Here is a 22,919-nt window from a genome sequence, read left to right as displayed (position 1 = left end):
TGGCAGCGCTGCCATAATTATTTAAAGAAGGCTATCGCTTACCAAAGATTAAAGCATGAGACAACAGGCTTGTTCCTAAGATGCAAGACACTGATCCAGGTCGCGTGTATGAAAACCAGGAAATCTGAACTGTGAACAAGCCACAGGAAATGATCCAAACTCCAAGCAGACCGACTTTCAAAGATGCACACAGATACGCATCTAAATAGGAACATCACCATACAGTTAGTCTGTCAGACTGAATACCCAGTGTGGATTTGAAGCTGATGTAGGCCTGAGGTGAACTGCAAAGCTTGGATCAGATTCTCCAACCATTCTGCTAGTTCACAGCACAGATAAATAAGCAAAGCCAGACGTTATTATCTAGCCTTTTTCTCTTCTTCTTCTTCCAGCTGCTCTATTTGGGTTCACCACAGATGTACTCATTTCTGATTTTGTCCATTCTAGTCAATGAAGATCTCCAGCTCAGCCTCTTGTCTTTTTGTCAGTACCACTGTCTACAAACCATTCATCATCGCTGGTCTCTCTACTATCTTCCCTTTCACTTCTGCTGCTATCTTTCTGTCACAAATCACCCCAGACACTCATCTCCACCCACTCCACCCAGCATTCACACTCTTTTTCTCCTCTCTTGTGAACTATCTGTTGCTATGTATGGTTGACCACCTGATGTATTCCAACCCCCACCTTGAACCTATTTTTCACCCCAACCACAGCAACATCACACACATAAAGACTTTTATCTAAAATTCACCCACTCACAGTCCAGTGGGTACATCAAGGACAACTCGGGATTCTGTATCTTGTTCACAGTTACTAATCCGCAGACCTTCTGATTGGTAGATGACCTGCCTACCACCTGAGCCACAGCTGCCCTAAACCGACCACACCACACATCTCACCTCTGTTATGCTGTCCTCACCTCCTACATCACCCTCACATACTTCTCTGCCGCTCCAGACTTCTTCCTGTAGTACCACAATTCCACCCTTGGCATTTTTCCTATATTAGAAAGTCCATATGAGACTCACGTTACCACAGGAAGATTCAGTAGTTACCAGAAGTTACCAATACTAAAAATTAAAACGGAGTAAAACAAAAAAGAAATGCAGGAATTTTTTTCATTTGTCACCCTAAAGCCAAGCTGCACTGTGCCTCGCAAAAGCACAATGCACTTGCCTCCCTTCAGATCTGCAGGCAAAGAACAAAACCCTGACACAGATGTTACAGAGGGAAAAGAAGCAAGAAGATCAAGGAGGTCTTATACCATCTACCACATGGTATTATCTGCGAGGCACATGTACCTGAATGGAGCAAAGCGAGCCACATCTTGTCAGAAAAGAATGAGGCAGCTGCAGTGGTTGTAACTACAGGTATGCTTATTAAATTTGTACTTACAAAATAACTTATTATTGATTATTTACTGTTTGCAGTTCAGAAAAAGCTGTGATGATAGATTGGCAGACAAATAATTTCAATATTTTTATTAGAAACATTAATACTATGTTTTTAGTCTTGCATTTTTGTTTTGTGTTATGTTTTACTCTATTTCTTGCGGTATTTATGGTATTATTATTTTATTTATAAAATAAATACCCTGTCCTAATATGGGAATTTTGAGGAAGGTTTAAACTAGATTTTATAATACAAAAATTTATGAAGACAGCTTGGGGTGTCTAAATTAAGGTTTTTAAATCGCTTTTAAACTCCTTTATGTACCAAATCTTAGTTTGATAGAAAAACATACTTTACTCTAAGAAAGTTTTTAAACCTGAAATCTAGTCTGAAATGTTTTACAGATAGATAGAAATATAAAATTTAAAGTAGATTACAAACAGTCCTCTATGTACTTGACTACTAAATAAATACAACCAAATCTGTAAAAATGCAAACGAAACGTTCTGCATATTTTATTTTATTTTATCTGTTTTCAGAGTATTTTATATCATTTATTTATTTATTTTTAATTTTTGTTATTTTATGTATGACAAATGCCAGAGACAAGATTTATAAAAATCACAAACAGAACTTTTTAAAAGCAGTTGACTTTCAGTCTATAGACAAAGGCCGTAGACTGAACAAATACCAAAATTCAGGATATTTCATATATATATATTTTTGTTTTGTTTTCCAAGTTCACAAAATCGTTTCACTGACTTTTTTTTGTTTAACTTACTTTACTTACTTTTTTGAAATTTACTTTGCACTTTTTTTTTTACATTTCTAGTTTTTATTATTTTTTCAGTTAAATAAAAACAAATCTAGTTTTAGTTTTTTGTCTACTTTCAGTTAACTATTAAAACCTTGGTTATTTTTGATAGAAAAACAACATGGTTTTAACATAATTTTCCCTTTCCTTTTCAGTTAAATCTAATAATGATAATATATGAGTTATTACTACTATATTTGTGATACTATATCTGTCTATCGCGTACTTGTCATGTATAAATCACACAGGCATACAAATAAACATTTGAAGCTGTGCAATGAACTTGTCAAAGCAGATGTGCAGCTGACATTGTGTATGGGAACACTAATAGCGTTTGGCTCTGAACACACAAATGAAATAAAGACTCATTCCTCTAAAGTCAGACAAAAGAGCACTCTAACGGTATCCCACATCTGCGAAATACAATCGCCGCGATGCTCCAAAAACGCGGAAGCATGCCTGGTTTGGCATCTGCTCAGAGCCATCTGTGGCCAATCCAAGCCCCTGAGCGCTCCGTGAACGCAGCTGAGTGCTGGTGACTGTTCTCGGGAGCAGCTTAGTCAGAAACAGGAGTGACCGCTAGCTTCATGACAGCCGTGCAGACATCAGTGAACTAGCGGGAGCGGAACATCTTTCGCAGGGAAGAAGGAGCGGGAGAGACAGAGGGAGAGCGAGGGGGCAGCTGGAAGGAAAGGGGGCGGCTACTGGACGTTGCTTTCCTCGCCTTTTAAACCGAGTAAACACTTGCATCGATTTCGGGCTAGCCTCTTTTGAAGACCTCGAAAACATAAGCTGGAAGGTTAGCTAGCCGCCGCCATCTCTTCTCAGTCGGAGCGACCGCCGTGTCTTCCACACCATGGGGAACGCTGCCACCGCCAAGAAGGGCAACGAGCTAGAGAGCGGTGAGTGCGAGCTGTCGTTTGAACTCAGAAGTGTTATTGTGTTGCGTTTAGTCATCTCAACAAGATGCCACGAAGCAGCCAGCTAGCCTGTTATAACTAAAAACTGTTTAAACTACCAGCCAGAGTAAAGCAAGGGAGGGCCGTCCGTCATCGCCCCCCCCGCACATTCCCACATTGCACCGACGCTGAAAGCACTCTCCGTTTAGATAGAAAAATGAGCATGAAGGATTGTTTTTGTGGTTCTGCGAATATATATATCCATTTTTTAAAGTAGGGGGGCTACTGAAGGTAGCTATAGCGCCAAGAAGACCCCCGGATTGTTGTGGTTTTTTGGCATTCAGGGGGGTGGGGAAGGGGAGCCCTGGCAGTGTTAGGAGACTATTAAAGCCTGTTAAGTAGCCAGGAAAACAGTACGTGTCTATTAATGGCTCTCTATGGTAATTTCAAATGTTAAAAAGGCGATTTGCATGCAAACTGGAGCACAAGAGAGCCTGGAAGAGCAGCTAGCCTGCTAACTTTAGCTTTAAGTGGTGGTGGTGGTGGTAGTGGTGGGGGGATTAGCCCTCAGAAGGCCCCTGTCACTTCATTGCCTCTTGATGGTTGTAGCTTTCTAGGGCCTTCATACACTGACACACTCATCAGCGACTTGTATTTGTCTCATGTCAAAATCCCTGTTTAATGAGTAAAAATCCTGAGCCTTAGCATCACCTCGCCACCTCTTTTGTTGTGTCATCTCGAGCTTTATAATTCTTTGGCTCTTGCTGCATATTTGACTGCAGGCTTCTTCTCAACAATAACAACAGCAGCTAGTTGTACGGAGACAGAAAGTTTTCACAGATGGTCTTAAATCTGCGGCAATAAACCGCAGGCTCTTGGGTAATTGTTAAATAAATAGACAGTAAATTTTATCTGAAGGCAGCGTAGGATTGTTCCTGCCCCGGGCTCTTCACTGCCACATTTTATTCTGGGCTGCATAAACAGCAGCATGACCAAATATGGTGGAGAAATGACAAATGCCCTCTTTCCATTCATAAAGCCTGGACCTGCTGCCGTCTTCCCAGCATTAGGGCCGCACGCTCCCCAGAAAGCACACTTTAATCGTGTCACTCATTTGTTTAGAGTCCCTTTGCTAATCTTACTGTGGTAAAGGTCCATCAGGGCTCACTTCTCACACTCAGTGTCATTGACTGGAGCAGCTTGTCATCAGACCTTCGTCAGAGGATAAGGGGTATTACAAGCTTTGAAAGGTTTGACGTAGCTCAGACTAGGCCAGTGTTACTTTGTGCTCATATGCTTTTATGTGTGCAGCTGGTCATCATTGAGCATCCCCTTGCTCTTAAATAATAAAAAGAAATCCTCCTGTATTTGGCTACAAACAAAAACACGCCCAGTGCATTTTCTTACTCTTAAAAAAAACAACACAAAGCCGAGAACCATCTGTGTTGAGTTGTACACTGAGTTTGTTTAAGGTAATGCCACTTTATGATGCAGTGATTGCTGAGATTTATTGACCTGTAGAGAGACACCAGACAGGCCCTGTGCACAGTTCCAAGCAGACGTACTCAGGCAGATGGAGATGATCAGATCAGCTATATTATCTATACTGCCAAGCATTTCCGCTGAATGCAACTATGATCCCTAGATCCTGGGCCATAGCTAACTGTTAAACCCATTTAAGCTGACACTGTGCTCCGAGGGGCAGATTTGTCTGGAGTGTAGCCGCCCTGATAAGACGACCTGGTTACCCACAGAGCTGCACGTTACCTGTGTTTACTGTACATTGATGCAACAAGCTGGACCGGTTGGAAGAGCACTGACACGGTCACACTTGGACGGAGAGATTAAACACTTGCCATCATGACACCTGTTTTATTTCACAGTGCGCGTGTACTGTAGTGTAACTGGATAAGCCAACATAACTCAACCATGTCTTGCTTGTGTGGAGTTTGGCATTGATCTCAGAAAGGGCTTGTCGACTGTGCTAACTTTACTCTATAGACACGCAGCATTGCAAAGAGTATTGAAGATTTAAACTGAACAAGCCTAAACCTCACAGTTTGTTTTTTCTAACCCCCGCACTGAATTAGAGTTGAGACAGTATATTCCTCAAGTTTTTGATATAATTTTTAGATGCTTCATTTATTTCTCTAACAAGCTGGATATTTTCTTCTAATGTATTTGCAGACCTTGGAATTGGAATTTATGTTTAGTTTGTGATGGGTTATTTAAGCAAGGGTAAAAATATGTCTTTAACTTTGACCTCTGCAGTTTGGGGCATTATTTTCTTATTTTTAACAGATTAAAGTTTATAAAAGGTCATACTAGAGCTAAGAAAAGTAATTAAGAGAATAGATGATACAAGTTGGCAACAACAGAATATGCAGTGAAACGAAATTTGGTTTTGCAGCTCTACAGATGTTTTAGTTAAAAGTATAAAAATGCATATAAATGGTAACAAAAAACACAAAACGATAACAATAATCACTCAATAGTACAAAAATATTGCGCAGTGGTTCAGCAGGATGAGTGATGTGGCATCTGCAACAGCATCTGCTGTGAAAATGTGTAATGGATGATATACAGGGCACTGTTAAATGCAAATAAAATCTGTATGCTATGACCTGCCAGTCAATATATCCAATGGAAACTGAAAAACTGTATTATTTTCCCTCATAAAAATGCTTGTGTTGAACTTGATACCAACAGCACGCTTTAAAAAGTTGGTGAAGGAGGATGTTTACTGCTGTATTGTATCACCTCTTTGTTTTCACAGCCCAATGGAAGAGTTTGGGAACTAAGGAACTGCTGTTGTTTTGAAAGGGTGCTGGAAGTGACTCAGATAGCACGTATCGGATTCCAAACCAGAACCTCATTTGACAAAATCACTATACTCATGTTAAAGACAAAAACACCCAAATGTCTTGGTGTCCATAGAGTTTATCAACAAAAAGTTATTGCTAAAAACCTTCAATTCCGACATTGATGTAGCCACTTATTACTGTACCATAGCTGTTCTTTTTTCAGTGGGAGTGAAAAAAGAAAGAAGATGCTTTAAATAGCACGCATGGCTGAATTTCTGATACAGCTTTTTTTTTTAAAACACCATAGTAGGCAGTCAGTCTCTTCTTCGATTCCTCACGTGACTCTCAGCTCTGTTTTCATTCCTGTTGCTTCTATTCACTACACATGCTCCATGTTTGTTGATGTGTTATACTTGTTTTTATGTACATGAACTCTATATTTCTCTCTGTCTTCTCTTTTCTATCACGTCATCCGTGTGGGTGATTGTTCCTGAAAAACCTTGGTGATCAATAGAGACCTTTGGTATGCTAAATTCCTCCAAAGATGACCAGAATGGCAAACAGAATTGGTCTTATTGTGAAAACCTGCTAGACGTGCTTGCTTTTTACTTTGTCCTGCTTTGAAAATAATTCAGTGTTTTTTGTTATCTCCATTCTCTCAATCTGGATATCTGCTGTGTGTCCCATACATTGGTTTGTTTATGCTTACCATTTTATGCTTTGTTTGGTAGCCTTCCCACAAACTCCTTGTAAGTGATGCACAAGATGCTCAGATACACTTTTCCCTCTCATTTCTGAGTGCTGTGGTCCTCTTACCGTTTTTAGTAAGGCTACAAAATAACAGAGAACGTTCTGAGTGTCTTGGAATGCATCACTAGTTTGCTTGTTGTGGATGTTGCTGTCTTGTGTTTGTATTTTGTCCCCCTCTTTAAACTAAAGTATGTGATACTTTTAATATATGTTTTAATTCATATCCAGATGAGAGTTGATTGCCCGTATTGTTCTCCTTATTTGTTCCTTTCCCTTCTATAACAATGCCCTTTGTTCTTTTTGCCAAATATAACTTTTGTACTCATAAGCCAAGCTCTTTTGGCATAAAGAAGTGTGTGCTGACAGCCTGTCTGTGCTCTTTATCTTTTAGTTAAAGAGTTTCTAGCCAAAGCCAAAGAAGATTTCTTACGGAAATGGGAATGCCCACCACAGGTCAGAATCTCGAAAAGTTGAACTCGCTATTTAAAGACTTGGCACACGAAGCAGGCTAACATAATGTTGTTTCAACAGAGCACGACGTGCCTAGATGACTTTGACAGATTAAAGACGCTGGGTACCGGCTCGTTCGGTAGAGTCATGCTGGTGAAGCACAAAGGAACAGAGCAATACTTCGCCATGAAAATACTGGACAAGCAGAAGGTCAGTGGCAACACTGTCAAACAGACAGTAGTGTTGACATAAGCGGGAACCATGCATGACGATGAAAGTGAGGTGGCACTAAACACATCCAACAAATGGCTGCTAATCTTCTTAAAAAAAATGACATTATAACCCGTTCTTGTTGTATTAAAAGGGTTACTGGGGGACACAAGTAAAATAAATTATAACTAAAAGCTGCCTTTGCTTTCAGTGTTCAGCCGCGTCTGTTGCTAATGTTAGTGAGATTTGCCCGGCAAGGTCATCTTATCTCTTTATCTGTCAGGTGGTGAAACTCAAGCAAATAGAACACACATTAAATGAGAAGAGGATATTACAGGCAGTGAGCTTCCCCTTTCTCGTCAAACTTGAGTACGCATTTAAGGTACAGTATGATTTTTGGCATTATATAATTAAAATTCCTTTATTTGAGTCTCAGTAAAATTAAAGTGTGTTTTTTGGCCCCTCCCCTCTTGTTTTAGGACAACTCCAATTTGTACATGGTAATGGAGTATGTTCCAGGTGGTGAGATGTTCTCACACCTAAGACGAATTGGAAGGTTCAGGTTAGTTTCCGTCTGCAGTCTCCTGCGGTTTTGATTCGTCATATAGATTTTCTGATATTACTCGCGCGTGTTTGTTTACGACTCTAAACAGAATTATCTCTTCTTCCGTTCCAGTGAACCACATGCGCGGTTTTATGCCGCCCAGATAGTGCTGACATTTGAATACCTCCATTCACTAGATCTCATATACAGAGATCTGAAACCCGAGAATCTTCTCATTGACCACCACGGCTACATTCAGGTGAGCCAGAACGCAGATCAATACACCATTCTGCTGTGTTTTCTGTGTGTCCACACTTGCTGAATAAACAATGTGCGACTGACTTCCAGGTGACAGATTTTGGATTTGCTAAGCGGGTAAAAGGCAGGACATGGACATTGTGTGGGACACCGGAGTACCTGGCTCCGGAAATCATACTCAGCAAAGTATGGACGTCATTTTGTAACTTTATTTTTTCATTACTTTTCTGCACTGCATCAAAGCATTTTTTCTTACTTTAGTCATTATTTGATTAATATTGAAAATCAGCGATGCCACACAGAAATGTTGAAGCAAAATAACATCAAGCTGCTGTTGTGTGACTACATAGGAAGAAAAGGTTTACAGCTTTTAAACAGCTTGTCTGTAGGACTGCAAGCAACCTCATCACTGGTTCCTTTCTAGACATGTAGGTGAGCTTTAAGTGTCCGCTGCAGCTCAATGGAAGTGGACCTGCTGCCTGTGTAAATAAGAAGGGCACATTCTAACAACACAAAACTTTTAGTTATAGGTGATACAGTAATAAAAACTCCCGGGCAACTTTAGGTACAGATCTCCATTTGGCTTCAGAACTGACTGAATTCTTCATTTTATATAGATTCTGTTCTCATAAAGGGATGGACATGGTCAGCAACAATACTCTGTGATGTTTAAATGATGCTCAATTGGTACTCGGGCTCAAAGTGTGCCAAAGAAATATCCCCCACATCATTACACCACCACTAGCAGCCGGATACATGCTTTCATGTTGTTTTCACTAAAACCTGACCAAACTTTGGAGCAGAAATCGAGACTCATCAGACCAGGCAACATTTTTCCATCTGCTATTATTGAGTTTTGGTGAACCGGTGTGATTTATAGCCTCAGTTTCTTGTTCTTAGCTGACAGGAGTGGCACCAGGTGTCCTCTTCTGCTGTTATAGCCAATCTGCTTCAAGGTTCAGTGAGTTTTGAATGCAGTTGCTGTTGACTTCTCATTCTCTTCTGGCCTTTGGCATCAACAAGACATTTTTACACAGAGAACTGCTGCTTTCTGCATAGTTTCCCTTTGTCAAACCATTCTCTGTAAACCCTAGAGTTGGTTGTGTGGGATAATCCCAGCAGATCACTTTCTCAAATCCTCAGACCAGCCTGCCTGGCACCAACAACTATATTAAGGTCTAAGTCACTTAAAACACCCTTCTTTCCCATTCTGATGCTCAGTTTGAACTTCAGTAGGTTGTCCTGACCGTGCATAAATGAATTGAGATGTGCAGTATGATTGGGTGATTAAACATTTGCGTTAATTGCGTTTATGAGTACAGTTTCATTTCTGCTAATGGATGCTTGTAAAGCCTAAACACTGGTCTGTAGATGAGTCATATTTTACAAAAGTTTCTGTGACCAAAAAATAAAATCATCATTAAAAGAAAAGAACTGTTGCAGGAATTTATCTAGAGAGGGAACAGAATTGTCTGTGCTTGCTATACAAATGTCTTATTTCTATATACAAAGTTCCAGTTTTCTAACTGCAGGTCAGAGTAAAATTAGTGGTGACGTGCAGATTCTTACAATGCAACTAACCAAAGCTCCTCAGTGTTATTATCCAAGTGCAGCTGCGGGAGCCATTTGGAAGTTTTCTCAAGTGATAAATTATAATGAGAAAGTCTTAAATGTCTTAAAAACAGCCTACTTTTTCTCCACTTATATACTAGAAGTGTTTTTCTTCTTGTGTGTTTCTGTTACATTAACATGTGTTATGTTCATTTTAGGGCTATAACAAAGCTGTGGATTGGTGGGCCCTTGGAGTCCTCATCTATGAAATGGCAGCTGGCTACCCTCCTTTCTTTGCAGATCAGCCTATTCAGATCTATGAGAAGATTGTGTCTGGAAAGGTAAGAAGCTGCTTCTTTTGGAAATGCAAACATGATGGCATGAGGAGCAACGGTCATGCATGATAGCTAAGTTAAATTAAATGTGCACGACTGCTTTAACTACTAGAAATGAAATCCTAACACTTGTGGCCTTTTCAGGTTCGGTTCCCGTCTCACTTCAGCTCCGATTTAAAGGACCTGTTGAGAAACCTGCTGCAGGTGGATCTGACCAAACGCTACGGCAACTTGAAGAATGGAGTCAATGACATCAAAGGACACAAATGGTTCGCCACAACAGACTGGATCGCAATCTATGAGAGAAAGGCAAGATACCAAACACACATTAAAGTGACACCATACAGAATTAGCTCGTAGAGTTAATTACATATCGATTTACACCCATACTTATTTATTTTCTAGAAAGTTTCTAAATACTCTTCAATCAGTTTTACTACACGGTCCTTTCTGATTGTCGTTACTGTTGCATGCACAGTATTTACTTAATATATTTATTTTATTTTTTAACTGGCCAGTAAAGGTGTGGGGTTTTTTCACTTGGAAATCACCCAGCTTTACTGCACATGGTGCCACATGCCAGTTTGCAGGCGTGACAGTGATAATGGACTGTTTGGATAAATCTAATTAGTTATTTAGCTTGGGCTTAAATCTTATAGACTTCCTTTAGTTTAGCTTAATATGGAATCATTATGGGTTTTTTTTTTATTAACTTTGTTTTTGCACTCTACCTGTGATTTGCTATAAGATGAAAATAAGCAGCGTTCTCTGTTCAAGTTAGTCCAGTAAAACTCCAGAGTAGTTCCTCATGAGCAGAATTGCTTCCTGGGGTTTTATGAAGTAAAAGTAAGATAAAGAGCTGCAAAAAGGAAGAGAAGCCGTTTTGTTTTTACAGTGAAGTTGGAACCTTTTCTTTGTGGACAGAAATTCAGTTGCCTTTAGTATATTGCTGTATGACAGTGTTAGAATGTAATATCTTGGGCCAATCACTGTGTAGTCTCACTGTAAGTTGGTGGGCACCCATGCTGAGATTTTATGAAGTCCCAGTGAACAAATATCCTATTTGAATATTCTAGTCCAGCTCATATAAGCATATTTTGTTATATTTGCAGAGGTCCTTTCTTCTCTTTGATCATTTTGTTTTAATATGTATTTTCATGATGGAATAATTATGGAAAAAAAGTAGACATCTGACTACGACGAAATGATCAGATTAATTGTATAACATTTGTTTCTGGATCCTGGCTAATGTCACATGCTTCTGCGTGTAAGGTTATTCTCTGACATGTAGTAAATCCAGAGCAGAGGGAGTTGAACGGGCAACTCTGAAAAAATGCCACAGTTTTTGTATTTAAGATATACACGTTGTGTTGTACTGAGTGCATCTTTGAAAGTAGTGTTCAGTAAGTGATGTATTGAAGCATTACAGATGGAACTCTGCTGTTTGAGAAAATCATCCAATCACAGTTTGTCTTTAGTCTCAGTTATGTGTATTATGTATTTGAATAAGCTGCAATCATATGACTTCAGTTAAATAATGGGTAAAATTAATGTACAAACACAGTACAAAGAGCAAGTTAAAAGAAAGTTAAATATAGATCATATAAATTATATTAATTTTATCAAGGATATTGCTTTGTCCGAAGAGGTCAAATATATAATGTTTGCCAGATGGCTAATTTTTAACTGTTGTCCACAAGCCAGATGTAAACAAATAAACAAATAAAACAAACTGAATGACTAAATTCAGTACATCATTTAGAAGAAAAATAAATATTTATAAAAATTAAAGTAGAACTTAACGCATAGTTGAGTCAGCGACTTTTAGCTTTTCTAAAATTTTCTAAAATTCCTGTTAATTAAAACATCTTTGCAGACAAATATTTCAGTGACCTAAGTGCGTCTCCTAGAATCAAAATGGGAAGTTTTTCACTCCAGTACCATGGACATGAATGAAGCTTGGAGTACCAAGTGCCCGACAGCTGTGAGATCATTTGCCATTTCCCCTGCAACGTTTTGCATACAGGGCAGGTATTACCACTTTGGAAAAATAATTGCGTTGGGGATAACGGCTCTTTTGTCCCCGTATGTTGATCATTTTCCAGAAGCCTACATTACTCACCCTGTTTTTTTTTTTACTCTCATATCTTTGGTTAAATTAATGTGGCTACTTTTTTGATTTCAGCGTGTCTTTGTGAGCCAGACGGATACACATACGAAGGCGTTGCATTGGCTTATTTTTACAAACGTCTGAGTTGATGTTGGAAAATTCTTGTTAGCAGCCATTGCATTGTTTTTCCTTAGCCTTCATGCATTAATTATCCTGCAGTTTGTGATGTGTTTTCAATAAGGTACTTGTGCTGCTTTGTGGCACAGGCATAATATGACTTGGCTGACGTTACTTGCCCTACATCCAAAGTATTTCCAAACTATGAATGATGATCCGCTTCTAGGGACAAGCTCCACGTCGTGCTGCGCCAGACATTTAAATTTTGTTTCGATGGCTGTTACCTGGAGTATATCACCCCAGTCAAGTGCTTTTAAGGAAATGTGATGCTGAACAGTTATGGGAAGTCAAACTCAAATGATTGAGATTAAAATTTGAGTCATTGTGCAGCCCTAGTTAGAATGTAGCTATACAAAATCCTGTTAAATTAGAGGGGACAAAGATGAAAGTACAAGCGATACCAGAGGTACCCATTAACCTGTAACATATTTGATACATACAGTTTTTCATCATCATTATGATTCTGCTCTTTTGGGTTTTTCTTCTCCCATAAAACCTAAATAAATTGGACAACACACTTTTAAACGGTAAATTGCAAAAATTGTCAGAAGATTCAATGAAAAAATTCTCTGAATGATTTCTTGGTTAGGGCTTTAAAGGGTTAACTCTTTGCTATGCATCAGCTGGTTTGTACAGTGTGTGTCTGATTATGTATGAAGGCACAAGTCTCTATATCTGTGGTGTGGAAGCTCTTCAGATCAGATGCTTTGAAGATGATTTTTAAGATGGGATTAAGATGTCTAATCAAAGGATTCATGCTTTTGTGCTTTGTTGTACTCATAGGACGTGAATAAAGTAGTTTTAGGAATGAAAAGCAGACTTTAGAGGGAAATTTAGATGTGTGTGCTCTCGTATCTGCACATCTGGTGAATTGTTACACAAACTGCAGAGTTGACAGTTTTTGTTAAGTTATTAAAAACTGCCTCCATTGTAAAGGGAGAGGCTTCAGACACTAGCCATCTGACAGGCACATCATTTAAGTTGACAGCATTCGGGGTTTGCCAGGACAACAGATGCTGTCTACATTCACTGTAATACAATACAGTCTTGCCTGCTCTACTGACAAGCCAGTGTAGGCATAAATATAATATAATCTCACCCAGTAAAACAAGTCTTTCTGTTCTTCTGCAGGTTGAAGCTCCATTCATACCAAAGTGTAGAGGCCCGGGGGACACCAGCAACTTCGACGACTACGAGGAGGAGGAAATCCGTGTTTCTTTAACGGAAAAATGCGCAAAGGAGTTCGCAGAGTTTTAGGACGTGAGAACATGGATATATCAGGGAAAATAAGGGGATCTTTGCACTCTTCTGAAGACTTGGGATGGAGCAGAGACCATCTTTTTCAGATCTACTACATAGTCCCTTCATTCCACAAGGCTGAATGAGGTCGCCATGATCCTTGGGTGCCGATAACCTGTCACCGTCACGTACACCTGCATATTAAAGCAGACACGTCACTTTTCTCTTTCTTTCTTTTGGTTTTTTTTTTGTACTTATCCATTTTTTTTTACTTTGAAGCAGTTAGTCTTGGATGTTGTTATCCCCTATAAAAATGTGATATTTTTCAATTTATGAGGAAAAACTGACAGTGGCCAATAATGATACACACGTTTTGGGTTGTAGGGATTCCCGTCCAGTTGTCAGCAATGTAAATTAAGAGTGTGCATCACATTTAGATTTTGTCTTAGGTGCAAATCTGTCCAGACATTTGACAACTTTGACTGATTAGAGGATGACCAAATGGGAAAACGCTAGGTGACACAAGAAGAGAGGTCCTTTCCATTCTTTGCTTTAAGCCTTAGAGAGCCAAATCCTTAGATGAGCCCCCCTCACCCCCATGTTCACTGTCTCCTTTGTATCGTGACCCAGGCACAGCAAGCCATGCAGAAAATGACAAACCTTGTTACATTAGTAAAAATGTAAAATCCACTTGTTTGTTTGATCTGCTTGGGTCCGCTAGTTACATGTAAAGTTTGATATGTTACAATATTTTGTCGCTGTGTCAAACATTATAGTCATATTGTTCCCATCGGGCCTGCTTATAAAGACCCTCATTACAAGTCTGTGGAACAACGTGACCTTGGTAAAAGGGAGTAAAGAGAAATCCTTTTAGGATTTTAACTTTTATGTAAAGCTGAGAGGGTCAGTGTGAATAGTGTTGCATCTCCGCGCCTCAACATTTAGTGAACCTTAAAAAAAAAAAAGAAGTATAATGTACTCAATGAAAGATGTTTTAAAATCTTTGAACAGGAATGCATAAAAAGGATATTTACCATATTCTCCCTGTTATCGCCCCAAAGAAATTCTTTATTTCATTCTTGTCAAAGAATGTAGATTTGCAACTTATAGGTATGCATATTTGAAAGCTTGATTTCAGTTTTCCTCACAATACACTGGCTAAAATGAAGACTGCTCCTTTGTATCACATGTAACCCTGTTATTGTTAAGCTCATTACATCATACGTATATGCATTGTTTCATATATGTTTTTATTTATACACATTAGAGATGCTAATAAATTTTATTTTTAAAAGTGTTGGAATTTTCTTGCACCCTTTCTTCCATTGTGGATTGCGGATCCTACTGTGTGATCTGGGTAGTAACAAAAGTCCAGAGGCCTCAAGAGAAGATTTTTTATTTTAGACGTTTTGAGCAAGTTTGTATCACAATCGTCACAATGAGCACGGATTCCTGATTTGGCATCTTGGTATGAACAACTTGGACCACAGCAGTGTATATAAAAGATGACCATAGCCACCAGTGACGTGAAACCAGAGTATTAAACACAATGAAAACGGTTTACTGTGGATACTAACTGTGCTTCTCATGGTTTCCGTTCTGCCTGGTTTTCTTTTCCGGAAGTTGTCGTTCGGTTTGGACCTATGCTGTTGCCGTATTTCTATTAGGTACTCGGCGTATGGGTAATGTAGTGTAGCAGGAGACACGTGGGACGCTGCGTTGCCGTTCATTCGAAGTTTACGGAAACATGGCGGGCCTGGAACTGCTGTCTGATCAAGGATACCGTTTAGATGGAAGGAAAGCCACCGAGCTGCGGAAGCTTCAGGCCCGTATGGGTGTGTTCACTCAGGCCGACGGCTCTGCGTATTTAGAGCAGGGGAACACCAAAGCTCTGGCCGTGGTGTACGGTCCCCACGAAGTAAGTGCCGCGGATGGAGGAGAGGGTTAGTGGGGATAAACAATAAAATGCATTTGATTATGGTCATCACACCAGTAACATAAAGTCGCCACATTTTGATATAATATAGTGTAAATACCTGAGAAAGGGGCATTTTCAGCGAGACCCTTTGCTTGTAGCAGTACTTGCACAGTGTGCTATCATTATTAAATTATTGCTCAAAGCAGACGGGATGTGTAGTAAGTTTTATTTAAGGCTCAACAGGATGAAGTATGAATTGAAATCAAAGTTATGATAGCATATACATTCTCTACACTTGTTGTTGAATTCATACCTTGTTTCATGGTATGAATTCAACAACACTTTTCCACTTGAGTTTTTTAGTCCATATTGAGATAATAGCATCACACAGTGGCTGTTGATTTGTTGGTTGCACATCCATAATATTAATCTCCTGTTACGCCACATCCTAAAGGTGCTCCTTTGGAATGAGACATGGTAATTGTAGAGGTCATTTGAGAATATTAAAGAAACCTGTTTGAGGTGTGTGACGTGGGGTGCTATCCTGCTGGAAGCAAACATCCCAAGATGTGATCATAAAGGGATGAACACAGTCAGCAACAATAATCAGGTTGACTCTGTGCAAATGATACGTTTATATTCCATTTGTGTTAACAAGCCGTCGAACAAGTGCACCAAAAAATGTGTCCAGTTGGTGTATATTGCAGCATTTATTTATGTTGGGTGCAGTTAACACCCAGTGTGTAAGCACAGTAACGTCCAGTCCAAGCTGTACATCAGTTCTTACCTGTCGTTTTCCTCCAGATGCGAGGTTCTCGAAGTCGGACTCTTCATGATCGAGCAGTTATCAACTGCCAGTATAGCATGGCCACGTTCAGCACAGCGGAGAGGAAGAGACGACCACACGGAGACCGCAAATCCACTGAGATGAGCCTCCACCTGAAGCAGACGTTTGAGGCTGCTGTGATGACCCAGCTGTACCCTCGATCTCAAATTGATATCTATGTCAAGGTTCGTGTTGGACTGACGCTTCATCTGGTGAGAGGTATTATTGCAGAAATAGATTTTTTTGTAATTGTTCACAAGCACGTTTCCATCGTCTTCCAACAGATTCTGCAGTCAGACGGAGGGAATTACAGCGTGTGCGTGAATGCTGCCACATTGGCAGTGATTGACGCTGGCATCCCCATGCGGGACTATGTGTGTGCCTGCACTGTGGGGTTTGTGGATGAGACCCCCCTTGCTGACCTGTGCTACGCGGAGGAAAATGGAGGCGTGAGCTCATTGGCTTTAGCGCTTCTGCCCCGAGGTGGACAGATCGCTCTGCTGCAGATGGATGCCAGACTGCATCAGGATCACCTCGAGACTCTGATTGAGGCTGCAATGACTGCTTGTAAAGGTGTGAGCAAAGTGCTGGATGAGGTGGTGAGGCAGCATCTTCAAGAAGCCTCGGTGCTCACCGGAGAGTGACGCGGGACGGCAGCGGGAACATGTGGATTCCAAGTGCAGCTTGAAAGTGTTATTGGACTTTAAATATTTACAAATGATATTAACCTTTAATTCATTTATATCAGTCACTGAATACTTTTGTATGAATGTGATAAATGTAATAATAAATATGTTAGTCATGCATCGTTTCCTTATTGGTTGTTTATTTATGAGGGAGGTATTCAAACTTGTCTACTTATATGACATCTGCTCCTGCAGCTTCACCTCTCCACCTGCCATTAAAACACGTATCCTCTCTTGTTTCTACTGACCTTCTCTCCAGGACACACCTCCATCACTCCCGGTTATCTTCCCCACCTGCTCCCTACTGTCTACGATGGAAGCTTGTTTGTCCAACTCCATTTTTTTTTTTTTTTTGCGATTTTAACCTTTTCTCAAAAGTTTAAGTTACTAAGTTCTTGAAATTTTGTCTTACTTCTGAGCTCACACATTTTGAGATGCTCTCTCTCTTCCCGTCTCTCTTCTCTTCTCTATATATATAATTATATATTTATATTATTATTATCTATTATTTTTCCACTGGCAAGCTACCAAGCTACCACATTGATGTTCTACATTTTATAGCAATAAATAATAATTTAAAAAAACTAAGTTTAGATGTTTAAAACTAAATAAACGCGTAAACTCACACGCTAAATGAAAACTACGAGCTTTAGGCATTTAAGAAAAATTTTATGGGAAGTTTTAAACATGTACCTTAAAATAACGATGGAACAGGTTATTCATCGAGTATTTTCAATATTTCTTTGTGTCGTTTTATTTTGTTTTACTTTCTTTTATTTTTAACTTGGTTGAGCGGAAGTCGGTGCGCCGCAGTAATGTTCCCGCAGGAACAAGGAAATCGAAAACGTCCAGCAGCGGCTTCTGCGATAAAGCCCCACCTCTGAAGGTGGATGTGACCAGTGGACACAGGTGGGTTTTTCATATATATTCTGCAAAATAATACAAAGTTATTGTTAAACATCTTAAAAAACGCGTTTGCAGGGTATAGCGGGTTTAAACATTTACCATTTAGCGAAATCGTCCTGGCTAACCTCAGCTGTCAGTAGATGCTCTGACAATGGATCCCAGGAAGCAATTTCTCAGCTCGATATAAAGGCGTGATTACCGCAGCGTCGAATAGTCATAAATGTCTTCATATCGATGTTTATTCCTCAGCGGCAGCTATCCTGACGGATTGTTAGTGTGTTTCCTTCAGGATCCGCCAGTAAATCCAGGCTTTGGAGTAACGTTACAGCTGATAATATGGGGCTGCTATCTGACCCAAACAGAAGACGGGCATTGATCAGCATGCTGACTCGCCTCAATGCCCCAATCTGGTGAGCTTTAGTCAGTGCGAACCGTCTGCCTACTTTCGTTTAGCTCTCTCTCTCTCTATTAATATTACTTCTGTCTTGTTTTAGTGTGGTCTGCTACTTTGCCGGTGTGGCTTGGTTCATGGGTTTGGCCTTTGAGCCGTTCACTCTGCGGACATACATGTCAGAGAATGCCATGGGCTCTACCATGGTGGAGGAGCGCTTTCCAGCTGGGGAGAGAGCGCTGGCCACAGGGAGGGAGTTTGCAGCCCATAAGAAGAAAGTTGGGTAAGGTTTACTATAAGCTTGTGGGTCTTTATGCAGTTTGTTCCTAGTTTTTTTGTTGTTTTTTCAAACTCAAGTCTAGGTAGAAGTCTGATCGTTTTTAGTGTAATCTTGTTTGACTATTTGCTTCTCTGCAGTGGGATGCCAGTGGACTGGCTTGTGAAGAATATGCAGGATCGAGGACTGGAAGTGTTTACTCAGAGCTTCTCTCGCACACTACCCTTCCCTGATGAAAACAAAGAGCGATATGTACGTTTATCGTGGAAAACTGATTTTGTTCTCAGCAAGAGACAGACTGGTGTTTGCATAATCTTTATGAATATTTCATGACTTTGTTTTTGGTGCTGTCTCCTCTTCTTGGCAGATTGTAAAAGGCACAAATGTATATGGTATCCTTCGAGCTCCTAGAGCTCCACGAACTGAAGCCTTGGTGCTGAGTGCTCCCTGCAGCCCAGGTGATAACAACAACCAGGCTGTGGGACTGCTTCTCGGCTTGGCTCAGTACTTCAGAAGTGAGTACAACACCCATTCCTCTCCTCCTCCACAATTTGAATGATGCTGCAGTTGCCTTTCTTGGTTTAATGAATGTTGTTTGTTTAATAGATCAGATTTACTGGGCCAAGGACATCATCTTCCTTGTCAATGAGCATGATTTGATTGGTATGCAGGCCTGGTTGGAGGGCTACCATCACACCAACACTACAGGTGATCAAACACGTGTATCTAGTTACAGTACAGTAAAATAAAGGAAAGAGATGTACAACTAAGTTAACTTTACTGCTGAAATGGTTCATCCAGGTATGTCGTGGTCTCCATTACAAGGCCGTGGTGGATCAATTCAGGCAGCACTGTCCCTGGAGCTTAGCAGTGATGTCATCACCAGTTTGGACCTGGTACTGGAAGGCCTCAATGGCCAGTTACCCAACCTGGACTTAGCAAACCTCTTCTATGCCTTTTGTCAGAAGATAGGAGTTCTTTGCACCATCCAGGGCAAGGTAAATGCTTATAAACAGACGCACTCTGCTCTGTGCATGGTTAGCAGAGTGCTAAGATTATGTGTTGGAGAGTCGTTATGTAACTTTTCTTTGTGGATGTGTTTACAGCTGCAAAGGAACGATTGGGATAGCGTGTCAGGGTACAACCACGCTGTCCAGACTATGATGCTGATGGTGATGAAGCAGGCCAGTGGGCGGCCCTGGGGAGACCACGGCCTGTTTCTGCGCTACCACATCGAAGCTGCAACCATCAAGGGTGTCAACAGCTTCCGGCAGTACAAGACTGACGCCACTACCATCGGCAGGTCAGAGATGGTGTATACTGATTTTGTTTATATTTAAGGCTTTTATGTTCTGCTTGTAATTTGACACTTTTATGATCTTTTTTTTGTCTAAATGAATGTCCTGCAGGCTGCTGGAAGGAATGTATCGTAAGCTGAATAACCTCCTGGAGCGCCTGCACCAGTCCTACTTCTTCTACCTCATGCCATCACTCTCTCACTTTGTCTCTATTGGATACTACATGCCAGCCTTCGGCCTGCTCGCCGTCATTCTGCTGCTTCGTGTATCCTGAAATAAAAATGAAATGAAATGTATAAAAGAAACCTAATAACAGCTGAGAGCAGGGTGGGAACAAATTCAACCTTCATTTTTTTTCCTTGACTGTAATACAGGCATTAGACTTGTGGGTTCAACTCAATACTCCACCATCGACAACACAGGATGGAGTTGCTGACATTGATCAGGTTAGACACACGTGCTAAGACAAACTCATCAAAACTGAACCTGAATTTTGCTGGTTAAGCAACACTTTAATAAAAATCTGCTTCCTCCCAGCAGTCCAGTCCAGGAGTGCTGTCGGTGTTGACTCCTCTGGTGATCAGCCACCTGACAGGAGTTGCTCTGTACGCGCTGCCGATCCGTTTTCAGGAGACTGCTGTCGAACATTTCCCTGTGTCTGAGACCGAGGCTGTGGTTCTGACAGCAATTGCTATTTACACAGCAGGCCTGGCGTTGCCGCATAACACACATGTGTACTACATAATGTGTGTGTGTGTGTGTGTGTGTGTGTGTGTGTGTGTGTGTGTGTGTGTGTGTGTGTGTGTGTAAATTGATTTTCCTTGTTTATTTCCTTGTACATTTTATTAAATACACCTGTCCTACTGCTTGTTAACCCAAATATTTAATCAATCAATCAGATGATAGTAAGAAGTGGTTTGTCTGAGTATTTCACAAACTGCCCACACAACAATCTCTAGGGTTTACAGAGAATGATCAGAAAAAGAGAGAAAATTATCCAGTGAGCGAGAGTTCCTGATGTCAGAGTAGAGTGACTCGAGGAGGGCAAAACATTAATGTACAAACTATGAAACTGAGTTTTCAGTATGAGCACAAATTCAAATCATTCAGGGTTCTCACACTGAGTTATGTATGCATCAGTGCACACACTTAAGAGACATCCACATAGGAAGTGATTTCACAGCGACCAGAAACCACAGAAAGTCAGTAGCACTTGGTAACGTTAAGTTAAAAAGGTGACGGCGACGTAAAATCTGTGGGGCCCGAATGAGTCGATCAACTAAAGTGAGCTTCCTGTGTGGATTACCCCTCAAAGTTCAGTACATAAACTTAAATTGTAAACATGTCAAAACATAACTTTTAGTTGATTATCAGACAATGGCTAACTTGACGCAGGAGATTAAGTGAGCTGTTGTGTTGTTTGTTGCAGACTGCTGTCGGGGGAGGGCACGGAGCAGGGCTGGAGAGTGCTGAAGCTCGTCGCGGTGCTGTACCTGGCTGTGCTGCTGGGCTGCACTGCCCTCATCAACTTCTCCTTAGGCTTCATTCTGGCTCTCACTCTGGTGCCCTTAGCTGCCTTTGTCACACCCCACGTTCCAAAGTAAACACCTGCACAGACACTTTGGCCTTCATAGCCCTCTATCACTATACAGAACTAAAACCGTGTTCTGCTCTTTTTCTCTCTCCAGGGTTTTGTCAGCGTTCATCTTGGTCATCCTCAGCCCAGCTTGCACGCTCCTGTTTTCAGTCTTTTTCTTTCAAGAGCTGCAAGACATGCCTGTCAGCTTCCAAGATGGCTGGTTGCTGTATCTATCAGTCATTTCACAGGGGATCCTGGACCACTCCCTGTACGGATCTTTAGTCTACCCACTCATAGCATTGCTGGTTTATCCATGCTGGCTGCTTTTCTGGAACATCCTCTTCTGGAAGTAGCCCACAGGTCTACTGAAGGGTCTCGTGAGTGCGACCGCCCTCCGAAATGTACTCAGGTCTGTCATTGCTGGGTGAATGTGAAGAATTACCAGTTGAATCCACTGGAGAGGAAAAAACAATGTACTGTAGTTGCCTTGGAGAAGACGCAGCAACTCCAACTCCATGTTTGGACATTTGGTTATTACGTTTACTCAAAATATTTCAGACTTTAAACATCAGAGGCATTTCTGAGTCACCAAAAACTATTTGAAAGTGAGCAAAATGAACTGATTTCTACTTAACATCAGTCTCAGAATTACACAGTATAGCTGCATGAAGGGGATGAGTTTCCCAATAACTATAAAAGTCACCGTTGGGTTGATTTGTGTAAAAGGAGATTTTGATTAAAGACTTTTTTGGGGATTTCTTCTAAAGGTTTTTTGGGGGGATACATAAAGAACAATACAGTTTTTTTATTAATCATACAGGATGCTAAACATTGACTCGGTACCAACATATAAAACAGTGATATAATGGTAGAAACCATTTTGGCCATCTGCCTCTTTTTAAAATGTTTGTCTGCATTGGAACAAGCCATCACTACATCTAATATTTTTATACTTGTTGAAACTTTGGTTTGTGTTTATTTCATATTTATGGCTGCCAAAAATAAAATACATTTTGACACCTTCCTGTATTATCACTGCACATACGTGCATCTTATTTACTGCGGCAAATACATAAAAACGTTCCATTAGGACAGGGGTGTTCACGAATTTGATATCATTTACCGTGTCACAGAATTATTTAACATTATAATCTGTAATATAATAAACATGGATGAAAAATAGTTTTTTTTTAGTGTAGAAAAACACACAAAAAAAAGAGTGAAATGACACTTTTCCTACAGAAAGATTTCAGACCTGTTGCCACAGATTAAAAGGCCCTGTACGAACATCTGGAGGGTTTACAGAGAACGGTCAAAGACAAAATACCCAGTGAGCTGCAGTTCTCTGGTTAAACATGCCTGTTTGATGCTAGAGGTTGGAGAAGAAGACCACAATGCTTCAAGATAAGACCCAGAAATAACCACATTACAGCAAAGTATGCTGAAGAGCATCTTGAGCCTTAAAGCCGATGGGCTACAGCAGCAGAAGATCGCACCAGATT

General features: G+C 40.5%; 3 protein-coding genes across 5 annotated transcripts; all 3 read left to right on the top strand.

Annotated features, from left to right (window-relative positions):
• Positions 1 to 2,621: 2,621 nt before the first annotated feature.
• Positions 2,622 to 14,504, top strand: prkacbb (protein kinase, cAMP-dependent, catalytic, beta b). Its single transcript, XM_042219529.1, is given in 12 exon segments — positions 2,622 to 3,111; positions 6,427 to 6,435; positions 7,054 to 7,115; positions 7,194 to 7,322; positions 7,606 to 7,704; positions 7,802 to 7,884; positions 7,999 to 8,125; positions 8,215 to 8,310; positions 9,894 to 10,016; positions 10,155 to 10,319; positions 13,429 to 13,534; positions 13,537 to 14,504. Coding segments are annotated over 12 exon segments (1,191 nt in total). The 5' UTR covers positions 2,622 to 3,065; the 3' UTR covers positions 13,683 to 14,504.
• A 437-nt stretch (positions 14,505 to 14,941) lies between these two features.
• Positions 14,942 to 17,084, top strand: exosc4 (exosome component 4). Its single transcript, XM_005912651.3, has 3 exons — positions 14,942 to 15,454; positions 16,259 to 16,465; positions 16,565 to 17,084. Exons 1-3 carry the CDS (start codon positions 15,284 to 15,286, stop codon positions 16,922 to 16,924), a joined length of 738 nt encoding a protein of 245 aa, XP_005912713.1. The 5' UTR covers positions 14,942 to 15,283; the 3' UTR covers positions 16,925 to 17,084.
• A 685-nt stretch (positions 17,085 to 17,769) lies between these two features.
• On the top strand, positions 17,770 to 22,437 carry gpaa1 (glycosylphosphatidylinositol anchor attachment 1). 3 transcript variants are annotated; one of them, XM_005912658.2, is made up of 13 exons: positions 17,770 to 17,875; positions 18,162 to 18,282; positions 18,367 to 18,546; positions 18,681 to 18,792; positions 18,908 to 19,055; positions 19,147 to 19,248; positions 19,342 to 19,538; positions 19,647 to 19,843; positions 19,950 to 20,103; positions 20,213 to 20,284; positions 20,379 to 20,569; positions 21,265 to 21,438; positions 21,527 to 22,437. In XM_005912658.2, the coding sequence occupies exons 2-13, from the start codon at positions 18,209 to 18,211 to the stop codon at positions 21,768 to 21,770; spliced, it is 1,845 nt and encodes a 614-aa protein (XP_005912720.1). In that variant the 5' UTR covers positions 17,770 to 17,875; positions 18,162 to 18,208; the 3' UTR covers positions 21,771 to 22,437. The 3 variants fall into 3 exon arrangements, with proteins under 3 accessions (XP_005912720.1, XP_005912718.1, XP_005912719.1); XM_005912656.2 differs by having other exon boundaries at positions 20,376 to 20,569; XM_005912657.2 differs by having other exon boundaries at positions 17,790 to 17,875; positions 18,122 to 18,282; positions 20,376 to 20,569.
• The last annotated feature ends 482 nt before the right edge of the window (positions 22,438 to 22,919 follow it).

The sequence above is a fragment of the Haplochromis burtoni genome, unplaced genomic scaffold (assembly GCF_018398535.1).
Source record: "Haplochromis burtoni strain Fernald_Lab_line unplaced genomic scaffold, NCSU_Asbu1 Contig_3, whole genome shotgun sequence".
In the NCBI taxonomy this organism is placed as follows: Eukaryota; Metazoa; Chordata; class Actinopteri; order Cichliformes; family Cichlidae; genus Haplochromis; species Haplochromis burtoni.
The sequence above is the reverse complement of the archived record's forward strand: the minus strand, read 5'-3'. Positions and strand labels throughout refer to the sequence as shown.